The 21,425-nt window shown below is 34.2% G+C and overlaps 1 protein-coding gene across 1 annotated transcript; it reads right to left on the bottom strand.

Annotated features, from left to right (window-relative positions):
- Nucleotides 1-16,083: 16,083 nt before the first annotated feature.
- LOC145607089 (uncharacterized) lies at nt 16,084-16,935 on the bottom strand. The gene has a single exon (XM_081662856.1). It carries the CDS (start codon nt 16,933-16,935, stop codon nt 16,084-16,086), a length of 852 nt encoding a protein of 283 aa, XP_081518982.1.
- Between the last annotated feature and the right edge of the window lie 4,490 nt (nt 16,936-21,425).

Here is a 21,425-nt window from a genome sequence, read left to right as displayed (position 1 = left end):
ACAACCGCGGGTGCTTACTACCCAAAAACGGCAGTTTTGGAGCTGCAGCAACCCCGCGCCCGCGGGTACTGTAGCCTGCGCCCGCGGCAGAATTTCAGGGCTAACTTTTGAAGGCTGTAACTCTCAATCTATGAATTGTATGAAAACGTCCGACCTATCATTGGAAAGCTCTTTAAGTCTAGTTTCCAACCCAACTTGAATCACATCAATCCGAGTTGTAGAACTTGAGATATGGCTGAAACAATGAACAAAGGTGCTATTTAAAACTTTGCAATCCTTCGTTTTCCTTTGTTTCAAACTCAAATTCAATTCCAAAAAGTGCATATTGATGCTAGTGGGTGCTATTTTCAATTTCCATGCATATAGCCCGCGAGGTACCTACAAAACAACACAAAGAAACGGAGAAGCGAGAGAAATAGCCGAGAAATGAATAAAATGATAAGAAAACCATTAAAAGCATGCATTTCTCTAAACAAACACAAAATAACACAAATCGAGCATTATTCTCTATAAACACGACGCAAACGAATAAAAAGGAGCATAGAAATATAAAGAAAACATAGCCTAAAGGTGCCATAAATGGCACGGATCAAATTCCCCCAAGCTAAACTTTTGCTCGTCCTCGAGCAAAACAAAATCAAACCCAAGGGAAAAATGATGACATTATTCAAGCAAAGAAAGAAACAAGAGAACTAGAGAAGACGGGAATATACACTAACTAACTTTCGTAGGAATCACGGTCAATTTTAGCAACTAAAGACAAGCCATTTAAACCCCTAGATCGCCCTAGAGGACGAGTGATGCTCTCGTAAGGGTATCCTAAGAGTTTACCCATAACTCTCATAATAATACAAACAAGGCAAAGCATGAAAAAGAAAACAAAATACAAGAAAAGCAAACAAATGTTCATGAGAGGACTTTTAATTTGCAAATGTACCACCACAAGTGAATGCAAATTTTTCTAAACAAGTAAGGGAGTGCACGCTATAAGATACCTAAGGTTGATTGAAACATAAATATGCTAAGCATATGAACTAGTTATCACACTCCACTTTCATCCCAAACGGTCTTACCGCGTTCCCCCTACTAATCTCATATCTCCCCTTAGTGAGCATCTCATAGATTCCGTGAAGGAACCGGAAAAAGATCATAATCTTAGGTTACTCGACATCTTGACTTCGCATCCCCTTTCCTTAGGCAATGACCCATGATTCCCTCCCCCGAATAGTGACTCAACTTTCTAGGTCGAAAGGTCTTTCCCCAAGGTTGTAACGTAAGGCATAAAGGGTGAAGGTAGGCTAAAATTTTTAAAATTTGGCGGTTGTCCTAAAAAGTGAAGCAAAAGGGTGATCAATCCTTAACAACACGATCAAGAAATCACCAAACAAAAGCAACACCCCCAAGCTTATTTGAAGCTATACTCACAAGAAATATATACAAAAAGCGTAAACGCTTCTCCCCCAAGCTTAAATGAAGCATTGTCCTCAATGCTTAGAAGGAGAAAAGATTACAACAAAATATTTTTGAATTTTTACTTTTTCAATTTTTTTCTTTTTTTATTGAAACTTGCAATGTCCTCGCCTTTTGCTATATTCGAACGGCTATTTCTATAATGCAATTTATTAGTCCATGCCTTTTATGATTAAGGACGGCTTTTACTCAAACACTTGCCATTATTCACAAAGAAGACTTAATCACAAACTAGCACTCATAAAAACCAAATTTCCAACTTATCCACCACAAACTCCATCAAACATGCTCAATTTGCTTCACAAAAAACCAAGAATAGAAAGAAAATGAAACAAAAGGCGAAAGAACTAAAGATGTGGCTTGAAAAGACGGAAATAGGCTCAAATGGTTGCAAGAAGGCATATGGAAACTCAAAAACAAATATAAAACAAACTAGCCTAAAAATGAAAAATACCACCCCGAAAAAGGTGCCTTTGTCCTCCCTAGATAGCTCGGTCTCGGGTTTGAGAATCATATATCAAGCTTTATAGATTAGGCTTGCAAAGTCAAGGATCCATGCCGCTCATGCAAGAATATGATGAAAGCATGAACAAATATAAATCTCACATGGTTGTAGCAAAAACTCACTAAGGTTGTAAAATCGAAGATAGGGAGCAACTACCAAACATGCCACAACCAAGTAGAATCCGGCTTCATGATCCCCCTAGTTCTAGACAACTACCTTAGCATGCTTTATCCTAGAATCAACCAAACTTAATCTCAAACCGTGCACACCACTACCATTTAGGAAGAAAAGCATTCAATTATACAAGTCCAAATGTTATTATGTCCAAAGCAAGAACAAAACAAAACACATTGCAAATTTGCCTTGATAAAAAAAAAAATCTTTTTCGAGTTTTTTCAAAATATATAAAAGAACATGGAAAAGCATATACAAAGGTGCATAGCATATATGAATCAACATCCCACCAAACATGATAGAATACCATCCCCCAAGCTTGAATGAGACATTACACTCAAACATAAACCAAAAAATCCATGGGAAGGGAAAACAAGGATATCAATCCAACAAACCAACATATGTCGAACAAGTCATCATCCACTAGAGAAAGAGCAAGGAAGGATATTACCGGATATTAGGTGGGTGTAAATACCCGCAAATGGCCCAATTTTACCCTTTCAAGGCTAACAACCTCTAGTATCAAATTTGCCTTCCTTATGCAAGCAAAAATAGGAGTCAACCTTCCTTGATTCTTGATCCATATTGAAGCACCAAAGTATATCAAGTCATGTACCTAGCAAAAGGCACACAAACATTTCCATGAGATAAAATCTATTCTAAAAAGAAAATAAAATGAAAGCAATAAACCACGGGTTACTTCCCGTGAAAGGCTTGCTTAAGGTCCAAGCTTGACCGCTCTAGAAAATAATAATTCAACGCACGCAAGAGCTTGTCAAATGCACTACTACACATTTCATATGATAGAAGGTAGGCAAATGACGGGATAAGAACGTGCAACAAGATCGTTGCACGCAAGTGAGAAGGGAGATGCCAAAAGAAAGAAGAAGAGGGATCAAAAGGAAAAACAAGAAAATAAGAAGAAGAAGAAGAAGAAGGGGGAATAAAAGAATGGAAAGAAAAAGAAAAAGGCAAAACCTCCTCACTAAAATATTTTTGGGTGGCAACATCACCCTTTTCCTCAACAATAGACGAATGAGGGAAATTAAGGTCATCATAGACAAGGGAGTCCTCAATAGGTTTATCAACAAAGGAAGGGAGAAAAATAGGGCAATAGGGGATGTGGTCAAACCTTTGAGAAAAAGGGGTATGAGAATTAGGCAAAGGGTTCGCGACTCCCTCAACACAAGGTCTCACATCGCCAATGAGGGCATGAAAATCAATCATAGAATCCTCAAAAGAAGAACACTCATGATCACCATCTCCCTCAAACATCCAACTCCCAAGAGGAACCACATAATCTCCTCCACTACCTTCATGAACAATAGCTCCCTCAACTTCCTTAAAGCATAAAGTCTCAAACCCATGCATGAATGGATGTAAATTCATTTCAAACTCATCTCTCTCACATGAAGCATTCATAATAAACTCACTCAAGAGGCTATGGGTTTTCATTTGACACTCAAAAAACATATTAGACATAACCTCAATTGAATCCAAATACTCATGGATAGAAGAATCACAATCATGCACTAGAGACTCGTCAATATGGGAAAAAAGAATAGGATTTTCAAAATCAACACTCTCTTCATTCTCAACTCCTTGACCATCACTCAAATGCTCACAAATGGGATCCTCACACTCTCTTGGTTGCTCAAAATCATCATCATCTTCAATACACACATTAAATTGGGATTTTTCACAAATAAGCATCAAGGATGACAATTGGCCTTCTAACTCTTCTTTTCTTCTCTTTCCCTCCTCAAGACGCTCCTCACTCTTTTTCATTATCTCTAATTGACCTCTCATAGAATTAAGAATCATCTCCTTACTAGGCCCAAACTCATTATCAAGCTCAATGTGCCTAATTTGAGATTCAAATACATCAACAAGAGATTCAAAATATGTAGAAGGTTGAGGTTCAACAATAGGAGAAGAAATACAACCAAGATTGGAAGAACCAACATTAAGATTATGAGCATATACATCACATTGGGGAGTGGGGGCACAATCAAACACATGAGATTCATCATCAAGGGAACGAAGCACATCACGAGAAGGCATGGTAAATAATGAAGAATATTGAAACACACCATTAGCATCAACTTGAGCATGTACTTCATCATTATGAACAAAAGGGGAAATAGAGTTGAAATCATGTGTTCTAGGTTCACTAATGGGATCATGTGACAAATCATGGGAAATCATGCTAATATTAGAAGAATCAACACATTGCATATCAATATTAGGATCATGATTACCCCTATTATAAACATCCCTAGCAAACCAAACATAGAAATCCCAAGCATCATCAATTGACATTGCTCTAAATTCACCATTATACATGCATTCAACTTCTTCCCTAGTTTGCTCATTCAAACCAAAATAACAAATCTCACAAGCTTCCCAAAGGCTACAACAATTACAGTCAAGAAATCCCACTAGTCTATTATTCACAAAAGGGCTCATTGTCAAATTGAGGAAATGAGAGACATGCCATTTTTATAAAGCAAACAAAAACAAATAAAAGAAAAGTATACACAAATACCTAGACTCAAGCAATTAAAAACACTCAAACATAGACACCGTTTCCCTGGCAACGGCGACATTTTGACGTGGGGAAAACTATGTCGTTGAACTAATCCTCCCTACGGTCAAACAAATTTATAATCACTCAACTACCTAAATACAAGTATAGAGGTAAGTCAAGGGTCGAACCACTAGGAACGGTTATGTTCAAGTATTTCTAATTAACGCCTAAGCTAGGTCGAAGTCTAAGGTGAAAGGTAGCGCTATTCTACTTCCTAAATCAAGAATCAAACAAATGAAACACTAGGGAATGGGGATCCACATGCATTCATGATAACCAAGCTAATTAGGGAGTCAAGCAATCCAAGCAATGCAAAGACAAATAGTAGGAGCAATTAGGGGCATTCAACTAATTATCCTTACACTCTCTAACATAGATTTCTCTAGTGCTAAACAATATGAAGAAACATAATCAAATACTCAACTAATTATGATCAAATCGATATCAAGTGGTCATGTCAATCAATTCAATCATGCAATCAATGCTAGCAATCATGGTTAGCTACTCCAATCAAACTTATGCAACATGCAAACCTCCATGAATCAATTTAATCACAACACAAGAACTACTCAAATTCCCAAATCAATCTCAATCCATCAATTACACATGTTTACCCAAACCCTAGCAAGTAAACTACTCAAGAAACATCATCATCAAATCTACTATCAACTATAGAAAACAAGAATTAACAAAATATCAAGAACAATTACTCTAATCAAACGTCAAATATCAAAATCAAACCAAAAAAACATCTAATTAAACAAAACAATTGAATGAGATAGAGTTTAGAAATGCTCATTGATAATTAGGAAGATCTCCAACACAATTGTCACACTTGCATCTTCAATCTCTCAATCACCATTGAAATTCCTCACTTTCTCTCTCTAAAACTACTCCTAATCTAGAGAGAGAAGCTCTCAACCTAAGAGAGAGAAAACTATTCTAAAACTAAAGAATTACATCAATGAAGAAAAAAGGAAACAAAAAACTATATAAACAAAAGGAGAAAAGAAGCTTAAAAATCGTAAAAGACCCGAAAACCCGCGCTCGCGGAGGAAGACGGAAACCCCGATGGCCGCGCCCGCGGCCCAAGCCCGCGCCCGCGGGGCCAAGGCCCGCGCCCTCGGGGAGCCCTAGGGACAACCGCGGGTGCTTACTGCCCAAAAACGGCAGTTTTGGAGCTGCAGCAACCCCGCGCCCGCGGGTACTGTAGCCTGCGCCCGCGGCAGAATTTCAGGGCTACCTTTTGAAGGCTGTAACTCTCAATCTATGAATTGTATGAGGGCGTGCAACCTATCATTGGAAATATCTTTAAGTCTAGTTTCCAACCCAACTTGAATCACATCAATCCAAGTTGTAGAACTTGAGATATGGCTGAAACAATGAACAAAGGTCCTATTTGAAACTTTGCAATCCTTCGTTTTCCTTTGTTTCAAACTCAAATTCAATTCCGAAAAGTGTTTATTGATGCTAGTGGGTTCTATTTTCATTTTCCATGCATATAGCCCGCGACGTACCTACAAAACAACACAAAGAAACGGAGAAGCGAGAGAAATAGCCGAGAAATGAATAACATGATAAGAAAACCATTAAAAGCATGCATTTCTCTAAACTAACACAAAATAACACAAATCGAGCATTATTCTCTATAAACACGACACAAACGAATAAAAACGAGCATAGAAATATAAAGAAAACATAGCCTAAAGGTGCCATAAATGGCACGGATCAGTGTGGTGTTATTTGTGAAGGATGGCCATTTCTTTCACATAAACCCCAACCTCGTGTTGTGTATTATTGAACTTGGGTGTTATTTAGGTGCATAAATGTCAACTATTATATTTTAATTTTAGTTGACATTGCACCTGATTTTAGGAAAACGTTAGCAAAAACTTTGCTACAAATTCCATGTATTAGCAATAACATTGCTGCCGAATGTATGGGTTTAATTGTTGGTAATGGAATGTGTAAGTACGCACGTATTGTGCGCTGGTTGATGAGAGGGAGGGTTGAAATTTTTCTAGGTAGAGTTTCCAGAGACATGCTGGAAAGTAGATGATGAGAAAAAAGTGTGTTCTTCAATTTACTATATTGAGAGGTTTTTTTTTTTCCTTTTTGATTCCTTTTGGTTAGTGTATAGGTGAGATAAGAGGTTGTGTATTTATAGCAAAAAATATTGGCATAATTATTAATCAGAAAAAGTAAAAACAAAATAGTTGCTTTCCCCTTTTTAAAATATTGTCAGTAATAGTGCATTGTTGTCTATGATGTATACTTTGGCTTGTAGTTTAGTTTGAATACTGGTAAATTGTAATGGAATTTAATAAAATAGGGCTCAAAAGCAGATTTCCATTTTTTTTTAGCATTGATAAAACATTAACAACATTAGGGATATAACAAATTTGCAAGGCTGAGGTCTGATTTGAGTATTTCTGATATTGGATTTCCTTCTGTTGGTCTGATTAGAGTCTTTTTGATATTGTCAGTAAGGGTGATTCCTCAGCATTAACATTAACAATTTATTTGCAAGCAATCAAAGAGAATTTGTAAAGGGAAAAGAAAACATTAAGTTAAAATATTTAACAATAATATGCAATTAGAAAAAGGAAATCAAGCAAAGAGCTTACAATGTAAAGAAGAAAATCATGCTTGGAAGAGAGCAAATTTACCACAGTATGACATATGCTATCTAATAGAGGAGAAAGTTCAAAAGTTTATAACATCAAATTTGAAAGAACGTGATTGGATGACCCAACTACTGAAAGAAAAAACAACATAGTTTAGCTCTAACACCCTCCTTTTCTCACTTTGTTCCCATTCTCAAACTTCAGCATAGGATAACTATGTTACATCAAAAGATTCTAAAAGTCCTTACAAATATTTAGGATATATTTGTTTGGTTCAGCAAAAGTTATAAAGTGCAATGTTTCTTAACATGCATTATACTCAAGTTTTTTACTTCTGTTGAATATTGGCAGATTTCACTTCCAATTAGGCCGTTGCTACATGGATATCATTCAAAAGGCCTGATGTATTCCAGGAAGGCTGATCATTTCACAAAAGCAGAAGTACAAATATTGCTGGGAGCTCCAGTCCAGCTGACATCCTTAAGTACCCATGACAGAACCTGCTTCTTTGTCAACATGTATGATGGGCCAACTGCAACATAAAACTCGTTTGAACTGAGGTCTCGAGAAATGGAGCCAAAGTCAAGCGTTCCCTGCATTTGATAATATTAAATGGTAAGTTATCATTTGTGTTAATTTTTAGAATTTATAGATTTGGTGGTGAAATGCTTACAGTGTTTGTTTGCTCGAATATTTATATTATTGGTAGCTTAAATAATTTTTCACAATCTTCTACAAAAGCCGTTAGACTTAGTTCTCCTGTCTCATCTACTGCATCAAACTTGAATGTAGCCCTGGGAATTAGTCAACATATGTATATTTAGTATAAGGCTTTAGATCAAATAAATGTAGCAGTTGATTATGTGAGAAGTTATGAAAGAGTAGAGTTACCTAGGAATACTTGTGCAATCTAGTTTAAAACACTTTGGACAAGTCATTGATGTATTCAATGGTAGATCAACTCTTTTGCCACATTTGTTACATCCTTCATATGCAATCAGCCTAGTTTGATTTGGCTCAGGAATTTTGACTTTGATCCAATGAATTTCTTGTTGAATTGTTTGGGAGGACTAATAACAGATAGAAATCCAAATAATTATACTAATTTAAAAGTATATTGAAATGATTAATGCACAATAGAGAAGTTGGCTATAGTTTATAACCTTCTTAACCAGAAGTTGCTGAATGGTTAGAATGCTTTTCTCTGCAGCTGGATTTTTGGTATCTACCAACTGCGCCATCTTGTTTGCAAGTTCATCAAAATTTGCCATCACCCTTCAAACCATTGGCATGTATAGAATATTAGTAGTGTATAGCCAATTAAATACATGTTCAAAAGTATATTTTTGGTGTCTAGAAATAATTTACCAGTCATGAAAAGCTACAAATTCTTATCCAGTTGGATTAGTGTCAATAGTCGTCGAGAGACTGCTTGTGAGAATGAATCCTGTATAATTTAAAAGTTTTATTGTTGCTCATTATATATATTATTGATTAGAGGAGTATAGTAATATGATTAGATATACCTCTGGTTGTTGTCACCCTTAATCCTAGGAAGGCAGCTATAATTGGTTAAGTGTTCCATGAAAGTAGTTTAGGATCTTTGATGTCTGTGAGATCATCCCATATAGAGATAGTCATTGGCACGGTGGTACTGTAAAAGTAAGTAAACAATTGTTAGCTGAAAATATTAGCCAAGTGCTTGTATAACATTAGAAATTGTATCATGGTTATAGCAGAATTTGCACTGACCTGTGGTCTATCACACTGATGTCTCGAATTGGATGCTCAATGCCTGTTTCAGTTTTTATTGTTCTTATATCGCTGATGAAGAGCACCAAAGCTAGGATATCTGTGTTATCATGATTATTTATTTAATTATGAAAGCAACTTATAAAATTTATTATAGAAATGAAAGAGTGGATAGTGTCTAAAATACCATAACGATCATCTGGACCACTTTCATATGAAATTGAGGCAAGGGGGACATATTGCACTTTGGTTGGAGTAACCTCAGTAGCAATAGGCTGGACCATTGTCTGGCCACCAAATCTTAGTGAGCAATCACCATCCCGGTCTTTATATTTTGGATGTACAGGCTCCAATGGTGCATTAGAAATCTGATAAACATTGTCTTTCTGAAAAATGTCTCCATACTCTTTGATCTGATTCTCAAATAGAGTTCCTTTCATTTTGATTCCCTAGGGTAGACAATACTAACTTAGTAAGAATGGTGTGTAAATGTTGTAAATTTGAAAAAAGTAAGTTCATCTGATTTTTATATAGAGTTTCTTTCACTATTGTTTCCTAGGACAGACTCATTGCAAAGATTATGGCCACACAAGACTAAATTCTATTCGTCAAATTGTTGTGTTCATTATTGTGATATGGTGTATATATCACATTTTAGCAACAGATATATTTTCTGTAACACGAGGAACAAATAGAAGCCAAAGGCACATTGCTGTGTTCATTATGAATATATATCACATTTCACCAAAGGATATATCACATTCCACAAAGAATTCATTTATGAATTCATGAATAAGTATCACTCATAATATATTAGAGTCTGTGATATATCCTTTGGCACAGCAACCCAATAATGAATTAAACACAGCAACACAATAATGAACATAATATGGATTAAATGTTACATTGCTGTGTTCATTATGAATGTGTTCAATTTTTTTGGATTTCAACAATGTCACAAGAATGGTGTATATATATTGTAAATTTATAAAAAGTAAGATCAGAGAATACCTCATCATCTTTGAATGTGACAACCACAAATTTTGTTTTTTTTTTCTGTGGAGAAATAAGAACCCGAGATTTCTCAACAACTTGTACTTTAACTTTGTAGTTTCTTGAATTAGGCTTGAAATCTTTTAAGAAAGACTGATTAGATGATTGGTCTTTTTCCTCTTTCATGATGTTTTCCTAGAGCATGTAAGAGAAACAGGTTTAGTGTCATGTGTAAATCTAGGTAAGAGTGATTAGTACAGGTATGTGTAAAACTGAAATCCAAACTTTGTGATCATTAAGATAGGAGTAAACCTTGACAGTTGAAATTATTCTACATAATTTGCATTGAGGTCCAAATACAAGTAGGTACAAGTGATCCTAATGAGGTAATCAGAAGTATATAGTTACAGAGGTTTAATTAGCAACATTTTGAGATAGTATACTGTTATCTAGAATCACTTTAAAACATAGTTATATATGATTTTGTAAGAAAGTGACTATACTATTATGCAAGTATAATTATGCAAGTACAACTATATATCATCTGTATGTTGCATTCTACATGTTGTATAAGATTCTATTTCATTAATTGCATATATAACAAAATGGCAGATGTTAGATATTCTATTCTTGACAACAGAATTTTGTTTTCATTAATGGAAGTAACTGAAATAACTTGTTCTGCATTTAAGAGGAATAATCTGTTGTATATTAATGGCAAGTATAATGAGCATAAATCAGTAAGCACGATTGGAGAATAATAAATTTTAAACTGTTTTGCAGGGAAGAATGACTTACCTTATGACAGCAGACTTTATCAGAATTTCAGTTGCACTTGTGAGAGTTGGTAGTATGAATTGTAGGAATGGAAATTGATGATGAGAAATTCCTTTATAAACTGAAGCAAGCTGTCAAACTACTCTTCCGTGAAGAAATTTGTATCATAGGCTAAGAATCAACAGTGTTTTCATTAAATGCAAACTTCAAAAGTTGGTATATATACTTAGACTTCCTTTTTTTAAGGAAGGATGTTATTTAAGCTTGCTTTATAAGTTATAGTTTTTATCAATTACTGTTTTTTACGTTCAAGATTTTTTTTCACTTTCAGTTTTTTATATCAGTAATATTTTGTTTTGTAATGATAAATACCTATAGTTAGCCATAATATGATAATTTTCTTTTGGCAATATCTTTTTTATATCAGTATTAATGATAAATACTTATCAGATGATTTTTTTTTTTTTTTGTGGTGCACGTAAATTTTATTTATAATCTTATTCTAGAATGTTTAGACTATGCAAAGATTATAATAATTAAATTAATTTAAAATTATAGGAAAATAGATTATAGAATTTAGATAATGCCAAAGTTAAACTTAATTATATATTTGATTTGATAAATATTGAAATTTATTCATACATTATTTTTATATAATTAGTTTTCATTAATATTCATTTTATTTAAAGGTCTAAAATTGAGATAAATTTATTTGAATTAAAACAATGGACAGATTTGTTTCATATAGTAGTAATTTAGTTATTCAATTCTTTTGATTCATGATGACCTGTTCCCTAATGTAATCTATAACCCTTTTAAATCTACAACAATGAATTCTAATGGGTTGTTTAAAATTTTATAGATATAGATAATATACGAAGTAGTAATTAAGGTATTTAAAATAAAATTAGGTATCACAATGTGAAATGGATAAATTGGTCACTCATAAATATCACAATGTGAATACTTCAAATTTATGTATAATGAATTGATGAACCCTAGGTGAAAAATATTATAGAACATTCCAAATTTGATCAAACTATCGTATATCATAAATAACTAACAATCTAACAAAATTGAATGAATACCAATTTTAAAATTACACCTGAGCAAAGAAGTTGATCATAGCTTATATTCACTATTTGGTGATGTATTCATACTTATATTCACTATCTCGATTTTGGTTTTATTAATAGCCATGGTTACTTTCAACAATCAATTTCGATTAAATAATATATAAGTAGTAATTTAGGTATTTAAAATTGAATTAAGAAATATAATATAAGTTAAATTCTATATGTATGTTGATCATAAATGATACATACAATATTATAAGTGCTTTTTGGTCAAAAATATGGTAAGATTGTATAGTATAAGCATTTAATGCAAACTGAGTACATTAACCTACCATGATAGAATCCCCTTTTTTAAGGATATTTCTTTATGTATATCTTTATGCATGGCTATTGTGATATATTTTTTTTGTGCTAAATTTCAATGCTTCATATTCATGGTACATAGAATGCTATGATATAGGAATTCAATCATAGGTTAAGATTGTATACTACAAGTATTAAATGCAAAATGAGTGACTAACTTTACAATGTTTAAAATCCTTATTTTAAGGATTTTTGCTTTTTCTCATGATTTATTTATGGATGAGTGTTGTCATACTTTTTCCCTCTTATGAATGGTTAAGAATGAAATCTAATAATTTTTTTTTCACACTTTAATGTTTTCTATTTTACGTCGAATAATAGAAACATGAACTTAGATCGTGAAAGATAATCTCTTAATACAAAGTAGGTTAAGATTTATTGTTAACATTTTAATGATTTAATATGAAATCATTATCTAGCATTATGAAAAATGTTAAATTTCAATGTTTCATATTCATGGTACATATAAAGATATATTTTTGCATATACAATTCAATAATAGGTTAAGATTGTGTACTACAAGCATTTAATGCAAAATGAGTAGGTTATTTTTACAATGTCTAAATCCCCTATTTTAAGGATTTTTGTTTTTTCCTATGATTTATGTGTATATGACTCTTGTCATAGCTATGAATGGTTGAGAATGTACTCTAGCAATTTTTTTTTGGACATGTTAATGCCATATATCTTATGGGAAAGAATAAAAATAGGTCTTAGATTATTATAGCACAAGTATTCATAATAATGTAAGAAAGGTACATTTACAATGTAAAAATCACCCTACTTTAAGGATTCTTGTATATTAGTATTATATTATATATATTATATGTTTGTTTAGGAAAGAACCAATTTGACATTTTAATAATAAATATATATATATAAATTTGGGTAATAAAATTGGTCTTGTTGTGCATTCTTGTAAATTTAACTATATTGGAAAGTAATCATAGCAATGTAGATTGCAATGTCAAATAAGCAAAGCAAAATTCCGTAACCCAAATCAACGCGCTAAAAATTTTTGATTAAAATGAGCTAAAAATTCATACCGAATTCGTTTAAATATAATGTATCAAATATGATAAACAAAAGAAATGCGCATTTATTTTAGTGAGTTACGTTTGTCAATTTCCATTGGGAAATTACTGTCTAAGTATAACATGTCTATTTTCCAGTCTTGTCCTTCTCGTGTTGACTATAGTTCTAAATGAATTAATAAATCTAAATTTGGACGCCTATATTTTGTGTAAGGCTCATTGATAATTATATTGTTGTTTATCAAAACTATGTATGATTTTTCCCGTGGATGAATGAATTCCTGTCCGATATTTATTTAAAATGTAAAAAAACTTGCTTCTAACATTGGAATTTTTTTTAAAAAAAAATTAATCATCAATCACATGATGATAAATCGCATTTTATTTACGTGTTTTTAAATTTTAATTTAATAATTTAAATATGCATATAAGTATTGTGACTATTACATAGCTCATTTTCTAAATACAAAGGTGCATGTCGACTATTCATTACATCTGTTACATCAACTATTCAAAGTGGAATTGGAAGAGTTGTCTTCAGATTAGACGTTCTTAAACTCACTTTTCTGTCTGCAATTCTTGACACTCTTCATCACAATTCATAAACCCTAAAATCCTCAGACTAAAAGTTGCATTTTAATTTCTAAATATTGATTCAATGGCAAAAGGTTCCTCATCTAATTCTAAAGAAGAAAGTGCAGATGAGCGTAGGCTCAGAGCAGTGGTGAATTTTTGATTTTATGTGATTGAGATGCTCGTTGAATTGCGAAATGCAGCGCAAGGGTATAACAAAATGGTAGAAAATTGCTCAGACATTAAAAGAAGGTTGAAGGATACCAAGAATGATAAAGCAAAGAGGAAGGAATTGCTGGAGGAATGTGAATGGTATGTCCTGTATCTTCGCCAAGTGCAAATTGGAATGGAACAGATGCTGAAGGAGCTCCTGAGTCACAAGGATGATCTTGATCAAGTGCTCAGAGAAAAAGAAGCAAGAGAAAAAATGGCTGAAAGAGTAAGATAAAGGGGGGAAGAACTAAGAAAGAGAAAGGAAATAGCAAAGGAAAAGCAAATTTTAGAGAGTATGAAGGAGAGAGCTAAGAGAATTAAGAGATGGTATGAGACTGATTCTCCAGTACAGCTTTCCAAGGAATCAGATTATGACTCGGATAATGATAGGCACTCCATTTATCATTTGGGTAGAATTCATGATGCTGATATCTAAGTTGATTATGCTTATTTATAAGTTTGTACATGATGGATGGTTAATAGAATATCATAAGTTGAAAAAGAACTGTGAGACGTTTCTCATATATTTAGAATGCATCTTTTGTAATGAGATTAATCATAATTGTGCTTAATCATAATTTTGAAAAATTATAATTTTGATTAATCATAATTTTGATTAATCATAAGTCGAAATAGAACAGTGAGAGGTTTCTCTTTTAGCTTCAATGCACTTTTTGTAATATGTTCAGCATATATATTCCATATATGAAATAGTAACATTTTGGGTATTCTCTTAGTCTTTAGTATTCTATACATTAGATTGTTAGCTATTTACGATATATGATATTGTGATCAAATTTGGAATGCTCAATTTTGTTAGATTGTTAGTTATTTATGATATACGATAGTTTGATCAAATTTGGAATGTTCTATAACATTTTTCACCTAGGGTTGATCAATTCATCATACATAAATTTGAAGTATTCACATTGTGATACTTATGAGTGACCAATTTAGATTTGTATTGTTTCATTTATAGTGTTGTCAAAATGAAGTGGCATTATTCATGTATAAATTGACATCAAATCGTATGAACCAGTTTACAAATCAGTGAAGGTTCTGTACTTCTAATTAGGTAGGAATGAGCAAAATTTAGAGAACAATAGCAAAATAAAAGCATGTTCTGTTCCACAGAATCATTTGCTAATGAGTCATGTACTTAATTTAAGGAATCTGCAAATGTTAAGGACTGTCCTGTGGTACTAATTAGTTTTTATACATGCTTAGATATTAGAGGTTATATATAATTTTATGAAGAATAATAGCTGAGCTGGTAATAAAATGGAATCGATAGTTGATCATTCATCATTTTTACGTGTCGTTTTTCCTAAGAATATTGCTGATGGTTTGGCTCCAAAAGAACTTTTAATCACTGACTAATTTTGCTGCTGTCATATCTTTAAGATCATAATATTAAAGATTTTGTGATTACTCCATTGTTGGTAACTCATGCCTGGTAACCATCTTCTGCAGGATCACACTTTAGGAAGTGTGATAAGCACAATTCTGACTGCATCTGTAGCTGCAATAGCATAATATGAGAATATGCTAAGTTCATTTAGGAAATAGCATGTTTTAGCCTATAAATAGTAATAGCATAAATAACCACATGCTTACCAACATGTGTAAGTCATACTTAGGAACCATGTTGTTCTAACTGTGGTAGAAAATCAAAGCCAATATTCAGAATCTTCCAAATTATCAAAACCAAAATTCAGAAGCTTTAAAATATCCAAGGCTGAGGTTTGATTTGAGTATTTTTGAAACCATTGGTTAATTTGAGAATCTTCAAAATACTATAAGCAAATTGGAGCTTCAAAACCTGTCCAAAAAATAATCAAATATAATCAAATATGTCATTTGAATAGTGACGAACACGATTAAACATGTGTGAAGGAAGAAATTAATGTATAATATGCCTATATACAACTTGTTCCTAGATGATGCCCACTTTTTCAAGAATGCTGAAGGATACAACATTTCTGACCATTGTTGCTGAAACCTGATCTGTCGTAGGTTTAGATAAAACTTTAATTTGAGCCGATGTCTGAGCCCTGGATAGACCTACATATAGTTGCCCATGTGAGAAACAAGGGGTGTTTAGATAGAGGCCAACTTGTGATAGAGTCTGTCCTTGAGCCTTATTGATAGTTATGGCGAAACTAAGTTTAATAGGAAACTGTATTCTTTGAAACTTGAATGGATAGTGAAGTGTTTCTGATGGCCGCAGATTTATTCGTGGGACGAAAACATGTTCTCCTGCATGATGGCCAGTTATTATGGCACACTCAATTATATTAGGGTAAAAATGCTTGCATAGCATACGAGTGCCATTGCAGAGACCTGATGTAGGAGCCAGGTTTCTTAGTAAGATTACAGGACAATTTTCTTTTAGCACTAATTCGTGTGGACTCATACCACAAGGAGAAAGACTATTTAAGAACTCTGTTGGATAAACACTTTCTGTATCATCAAGCAATGAATCATAGCTTTTGTAACAAACAGATTCCCCAGGGAACTCATCAATTAGGGTAGAGTTGATCTCATCCACAGCAGCGTTGAGAGGAGTCAAGATTGCTCTATCAACAAACATGCTTTGATTGAAGATTGCCATTTTCATTTCTGGCAAAACAAAATCAGTAAGGCTGGCTATAGGATTATTTGACTCATCATAAGGCACTATCATATGACCAGGCACCTGTATTTGTTGAACTTCTGCAGCCTGCAGCTGACCATTACCCATGGCAAGCAAAAAATCAGCAAATTTGCTATCTGTCCTTGCTCTCATATTGTCAGTGAGTCTAAATCTCTTAAATTGGTTTCATATAGAGGAGCAAACTAAACTTGCTTCCACGGCTTCACTTTGTGATTTCTTGGGCACGACAGGCAATACTTGCCTAAAATCTCCTCCGAAAACAATGACTTTCCCACCAAAAGGCAAAGATGACGAACACAAATCACGCAAAAGAATATCCACAGCTTCAATATTCTCCTTTTTGGCCATTGAAGCTTCATCCCAAATTATTAAACATGTTTCTTTTAGCAAAGCAGCTAAGCTACTTTGTTTAGGAACAGAACAAGAGGTTGAAGCAGCAAGATCAATTGAAATCTTAAATCGGGAATGTGCTGTTCTTCCAGTGACTATATTGGATGCTGCTATGCCTGATGTAGCAGTAGGGAGCACAATTTTACCCATTGCCCTTGTGGCTGCATAAAGCGCACAATATAGGTAAGTTTTCCCTGTTTCCCCAGGCCCATCAACAAAGAATGTACCTGGTTGTCCTGTTGTAACATGCTCCATAATGGAGTCAAAAGTATATTGTTGTTTTGGATTGAGGTTAAAGCATGCTTGCTTGTACATATCAGGTACTGGTGCATCTAAAGCATCAACAATATCCCGAGTCCTTCTGATTTCATCATCTATCTCATGGATTAGACAATCTAACCCAAATTCATCCAAAGTTTTACCCATTTCCTCTAAAAACTGCTCAACAGAACGGATTGTTAGCTGTAGAACCTTATCAGCATGGTTTGAAAGATTACTTGCAAAATCTTCGGAAAGATGAGGAAAAAATTTGTTCTAGAGAGCAAGTGGATTGCAAGGATTGCAAAAAATGAGTATAGTTGCAAATACACGTCTTAAAGCCCTGGGCATATGAGTTTCAGAAGCTTCTGACATACATTTGTCCACAGCATCATCTTTGACTATAAGACCAAGCTTGACATCAGCTTCTTGGTAAGTTGCATGAATGTAGCCATTAACAGTCCTAAAATCTTCAAAGGACTTAGGTCCGTGAACATTTGCAAGCAAAAGGCGCAGAAAATAGCGCTCACCTTCAGATGGGGATACAAAGGCGACCATCCTACCAATGACTTTTTTTTTAGTCTCGCGCTTAGTCCAAGTCTTTGCAGATGCTTCCAAACAAAATGCTCTGAGAATTCTGAATACAAATATTGTGGACCATTTGGATTTGCAGCATTCATTGCAAAGAACTCTGTGAGAGCAGTTTTTTGCCTCTTGCTGTCATTGACAACAGAGCCTACACTTTCACTTGGCCTAAATTGAACAGTATGCAAATTAGGAAGATGGAATTGAAGAGGCAAGACTGGTGGTATTATTTCAAAGAGTCCAAAACTGAACAAACGCCATGCAGCTTCACAAGGAGAAACCCAGCGTCCCGATTAAAACTGCTCTATTTCATCTCTGGATTTTGGATTATCCACAGAAGAAACATTAAAAGAAATACGATCATGGCCCTTTGTATACATACTTGTAGAGATATTTTACAGCCCGAATTACAAACACCCAATCGGCCCTTGTGTTTCATACACGCGCATTCAGGATTTTCCTTCCCACAAGGGCCATGCATCATGTGAGACAACACAGCTTGCCTTAAGTGAGGATTTTGTGTTGAGGGGATCTCTGCAGTTACAAACTTATCAAAAGCTGCTGCATCTTTAATATTATAACCGGGAGCCAATATCAATAAAATATGAGCATGAGGAAGGCCACGATTTTGAAACTCAACAACATATATCAGTGCAGCAACCTCTCCAAAAATTTTCTCCTCCATGATTTGCTTCTTAAAAGCAATTAACTTTGCATGGAAAACCCTTGCAATTAAATCTGGCCTATTTTGGGCAAGCTCTCCAGGAGCAAGTTCTTGTTTAATCTCTGGCCAATTTGGATTGCATGTAATAGTTATGAACAAATCTGGTTTTCCAAACCGCTGCACCAAAGTTATTGCATTCAAGTATCTACTACGTAAATCTCTAGGACCACCCAAAAAAGAAGGGGGTAATATGACATAATGACCCACATTTGCAGAATTATTTTCTCCGCTTTCAAAACAATCAAGAATTCCCTTTTAAAGATCAGCACGAATGGCAGCTTGATTTTGACGGAAAAATTCCAGCCTTGTGTTCTCTAGCTTTACATACATGTGAACTATATACTGTTGCAGTAATCGTGCAGCACGCAGTAAGTAGTTCCCCCTGTCTTATTTGCAACTTATATGCATAATATTCTCTACAAGAAATCTTCTGCACTTTTTTTCGCTTGCCATTGGTCATATCTGCATTATATACATAAATATAAAATTAAGAATCATAACAAAATAGGCTTCTTAGCTAATATACAATAACAAATTAACAAAATAGGCTTCTTAGCTGATAAGCTCATGAATAAGATCTAAATAAAAAATTAGTATAGTATAACATATAAATATTCCTAATGAAATACTCATTAGCTGACTGCAAAGAGTATTAATACTTTATATAGTAACATAAATAAATAAACACTTATTAGACCAAAAAGAAGCACAAAAAGCAGAAAATGATGACTCACTTGCTTCTTCTTCAGCCAGTATATCCTCAACACTGTTCATTGACTCTACAGGGCAAACTTCTTCCTGCAAGTGTCTGCTACTGGTAGTTCCATCTATTTTTTCTAGACTCTCATTCCATCCACTGTCTCCATGCGGATATAGAAAAGGATATTCAAGAGGATCATAGCACCCATAATAATGCTTAATTCGATGAGGTTTATCTGTCTTCTTTCGACCATAAGCAACAATATGAACACTGCTATATTCGCTAGACGATGTTTCTTCTGACCATATGACAGCCACCTCATTTGCAGTTGGGGCATTGTAAACTCTCTGGTCAAGAACTAGATTCCGGTTCAAATGAATTTCAGTGCTTTCAACAACAGAAATATCCCTCAGTGAACGAAAAAACTGAACATATGGATTGCACTCCATTATCTGCATAAGGAGCTCAACTATTTGTTGCTGCACTTGTGGAAAGGTAGATGTACGATTCCTGATCTCGTGCTCTGCATCATAGAAATACATCTGCAAATACTTGGGGCGCGTATCATGAGGCAATAAGTCAGGAAGGTTATGATATATCTGACCGTGCAGCTTGAATACGTATATTCCTTTCTTAGTATCAGCTTTAACGGATCCCCCCAAGGAAGTAAATGCAAATAAATTATTATACATGCGACAATATTCTCTAAATGATCGCTTAATTTATCCTTAGAAGTAAACATCCAAATTAATTGTGGTGGCCATGGATTTTCAGCCAACTGAACACCACCATTCAGACAGCAAAAGAACAATGGCTCATAGGCAAACCTTTTTGCATAACACTTGGAACAGAATGTAGGAGCAGGCAGCTTAAGAGCTTCGGTAGGTACATCTCTATCACATATCAAGGCAATAGCTTCAACTGATACATAAATAGAATATGTGAACAATAGTAATTGAAATTGATCGTTGAAAGTAACTATGGCTATTTGAAGAAAGGAAAAATTCTGTGAATACCTCCATTTTGTTGTTTTGTTCTTTGGCCACGTTTTTTAGGATCTTTTGAAGTCTTAAGAACATCAGTTGTGGCCTGGTCAAGGTCACTCAAATTAATTCCAGGCTGTAAACCCTTCAAACGCTTGGTGCTATACTGCGTACAACTTGATTTGACACAATAACGTGTACCAGCATCAATAGAAGTTTCAGAACGCTTTGATTTACGTGTTGCTACTGCAGGCGAACTTGGCAGGCATTGCACTACAGTCACAGGTTGCTTTGCAGCAATAGGAAACTCTGCATCCTTAGTTATGCGCTTTACTAATTTGCACGATCTAGTGTTCGATTCTGCAGCAAGTATTTTTGCATCACAAACTAAAGCTATAGAGAATGATCACCCTCTATATATGTAATAGGATATTAATATTTTGAGCTATCCAAATGAACATATGCTCCTTTTCAAATTTATTCTTACTAACTGTAAACTAAAGTTATAGGGAATGATCGCCCTCTATTTATGTAATAGGATATTAATATTTTGAGCTATCCAAATGAACATATGCTTCTTTTCAAATTTATTCTTACTAACTGTAAACTAACACATGCATACGCACATAAAAACATAGAATATATTCATATATTGATTACTAAAAAGCATGTATAGAGATTGGAACCCATGTTTTAGACTTGGCATGAAAGCATCTTTCAATTCATTTCTCTTTGAAATGTAGCATGTGATTTAATTCTGCAAAAGCCCACGCCTTTGCTGCAACATAGTACGCATTATCTGATATAACCCTGTAAACGCTGACAACCCAAAGAATTCTAGTTATAATTTTACTACAACAACACAGAAGCTAAATGTAGCATGCCACTGTTTATACTCAGCTAAATAAAGCCACATATTGATAAATGTTGACTTAATAGCAAGATGTTGTCATTCCAATCACAATAGCATTACAAAAGGCAG

The sequence above is a fragment of the Chenopodium album genome, chromosome 23, assembly GCF_948465745.1.
Source record: "Chenopodium album chromosome 23, dcCheAlbu1.1, whole genome shotgun sequence".
NCBI lineage: Eukaryota > Viridiplantae > Streptophyta > Magnoliopsida > Caryophyllales > Amaranthaceae > Chenopodium > Chenopodium album.
The sequence above is the reverse complement of the archived record's forward strand: the minus strand, read 5'-3'. Positions and strand labels throughout refer to the sequence as shown.